The sequence below is a fragment of the Azolla caroliniana genome, unplaced genomic scaffold (assembly GCF_043228905.1).
Source record: "Azolla caroliniana isolate FFs.n. ecotype wild unplaced genomic scaffold, voAzoCaro1.0.p SCAF_169, whole genome shotgun sequence".
Classification (NCBI taxonomy): Eukaryota; Viridiplantae; Streptophyta; class Polypodiopsida; order Salviniales; family Salviniaceae; genus Azolla; species Azolla caroliniana.
Genome location: NW_028230604.1, coordinates 59,389 through 61,910, shown reverse-complemented (window position 1 = coordinate 61,910; position 2,522 = coordinate 59,389). Strand labels below are relative to the sequence as shown.

Here is a 2,522-nt window from a genome sequence, read left to right as displayed (position 1 = left end):
AATGAAACCATAGTAGCCTATATTGGCAGAATTTCAGATGCAGATCTTAAAACATCATGCACATTGTATTCTCTACAATGGTTATAATGAAGTATTCAAAATAGATAGATTGCAATTATTAAGGATGGAAACTTGTTAAAACATTTGTCATGTGTTTCAACTGTAATGTCAGAAGAATCAATTTTTGCCTACACTTTTTATCTTTGACGGCCTTGGATATCAATTTTTGGTATGAAACTTGAATTATGAATGAAAACATAAAAGTATTCTTCCTGAGATTTTAAACAAAAGCCTTTCCACATTTTGAACTTCTGAAGCTAAAACAGTCCTGACAAGACTGGAATAATTTTAAATTTCTTCCAATTAATTCAACAAAAAGCAAATCCAGAATTTGGGTTTTGATATTACTGAGAGAAGCATTTCACAAACCTTTTCTATTTCTTTTCGAGTGACTCTTTGCATATGAGGTGGAAGATCGTCTTTACTTAGATCCTGTACAAAGAAGTACAGAATATTAAAGCTAAGGGCCATAGCCGCAACAAAACACACTACATAATATATTATATAAGTATGCGGAGAACAAGAACATACCAGTTCGCCAATAAGCACCACATTCTCACCACGAATGATGTATAGTCCCAGAGGTAGATCACAAAATAGATCTCCGACTATTATTCTCTCTAGAGCACCTTCAAGGACCACATTTGCTGGGAAGGGGGAACTTGAATTGTAAAGAACTTTAAAAATAGAATCCAAAATACAAATTTCAGTATATGAGTAGAATTGCTACATACCAAACTGATCAAATGATCGAAGGATGCCTATCAGCTTCCGTCCATCCCGTAATATTACAAGAAGTTTTTCTGTAAAGGAATTTATTTGTTTGATAATAATGAAAAAAAGATGATACACCTCCGCACTTCACTAAAGCACGTGAATTTTATATCTCAAAAGAACTATTTCCTAACATAGTTATGGGTCTTCTAGTTCATAAAATGTGCCAAATCAATATTTTCTTGCATTATTGTTTCTACCAAATTGTAAACGGTCTCACCATCTTTCAGGACTATGCCTGTTCCTTCAAAACATTTTGATTTTCATCATGTGGTAACAATCTTGCAGTTGAGAGTTTACAATCATGATTATCGTTTATGGGATTCAACCAAACTTAACTAACTCTCCATATAAAGTATCTATCATGCTATTTTCTTATGCCAGTTAGCCATGGCTACTCTCAAGTAACATACTAGCCAAGCCTTGGTTTATGTACATATAAATTCCATGCTTCATTCGAAAGGGTTAATTTCCATAATAAACTTGAATCCAAGAACTGTAATCACCTTGATTATTTTGTTTATTTATTTATTTCTAATTGTTTCTAGTAATGCTCCGCGTCGCATGTCAAGTTATTGTTCCCGTTTGTTTCTTGGTTTCAATAATCTGTGATCAGCTTTGAACATAGGTCTCATTGGTATCCTTGGCTCATGCAGACGTTAATATCACATTTTCTTTCATCTTGAGTAGGTCATATATCATATATCATGCCCCTCGCCTCCTAGTCATCATCTCCCTCTATCCCTATCCCTCCAGCATTTCGCGTGGCACTTTACATTGTAGAATCGACGTCATAAAATTGAGAGAACCCAAGTTCAATCCTCACCATGGGTTCTCCCCCCCAATCCAATAGATCATATTCAGGGCCTCCCGTGACTGTAACACAAATTTAGTATCTATTTCTATCTCTGTCTCTGATAACATTTCACGTTTCCATTCGTAGACAAATTCGTATTTCTTTTCATCTCTCTTCCTATTAGAAAACACACACTCTGTTTCTATCTCTCTATCTCTCTCTATCTATGTCTCTCTGTCTGTGAGCAAGGAAATAAAAAAGGATAAGGAATAAGTGGACTCACTGTCAAGATTCCCTGCCAGAGAAGTCCCAAAGAAGGGGTCGAGAGCAGACATTCCTCCCGAAATTTACAGCATTTTCCCGACTGCGAGAGATACTCCCCTCAACGCGCGACGACTGAATAGGACGGAAAACACCAAACGTTCCTGTTTTTTCTTCTTCTTCTTCTTTTCTCTCCTGCTCAGGGAACCCAAATGGGCGATGCAGAAACCCTAAATTATATCGATACGCAGGAGGCCTGTGAGTCGTGGATGGAGAAATCCCCAAAATTCCTGTCGACCAGGAGGAGAGAAGCTTGAGAGAAGGAGAGTGCAGAGAGGAACAGAGAAACAGAGGAGGAGGAGGAGGAGAAAGGGGGGGGGGGGGGGGGGGTATTTCTGAGTTTCTGAGTTTCTCTGTATTTCCATGGATGCCCCTCCCTGTCTGAGTTTTCCGTATTTCTGAGTTTCTGAGTTTCTCTGTATTTCCATGGATGCCCCTCCCTGTCTGAGTTTTCCTTAATTTCTTCTACACCAGAAAACGATAATTGACTCAGTTCCGATGTTCAATACAATTGCCTCATGAGTCACACTCTCTTGATATGAGTCTAACTCATATATCTTTCTTTCTTTCT

The 2,522-nt window shown here is 37.8% G+C and overlaps 1 protein-coding gene across 1 annotated transcript; it reads right to left on the bottom strand.

Moving 5' to 3' along the window:
- Window positions 1–337: 337 nt before the first annotated feature.
- LOC147848941 (sm-like protein LSM1A) lies at window positions 338–2,041 on the bottom strand. Its single transcript, XM_087337935.1, has 4 exons — window positions 1,914–2,041; window positions 795–863; window positions 592–707; window positions 338–492 (listed from the first exon to the last, which is right to left on the bottom strand). Exons 1-4 carry the CDS (start codon window positions 1,963–1,965, stop codon window positions 364–366), a joined length of 366 nt encoding a protein of 121 aa, XP_087194061.1. The 5' UTR covers window positions 1,966–2,041; the 3' UTR covers window positions 338–363.
- Between the last annotated feature and the right edge of the window lie 481 nt (window positions 2,042–2,522).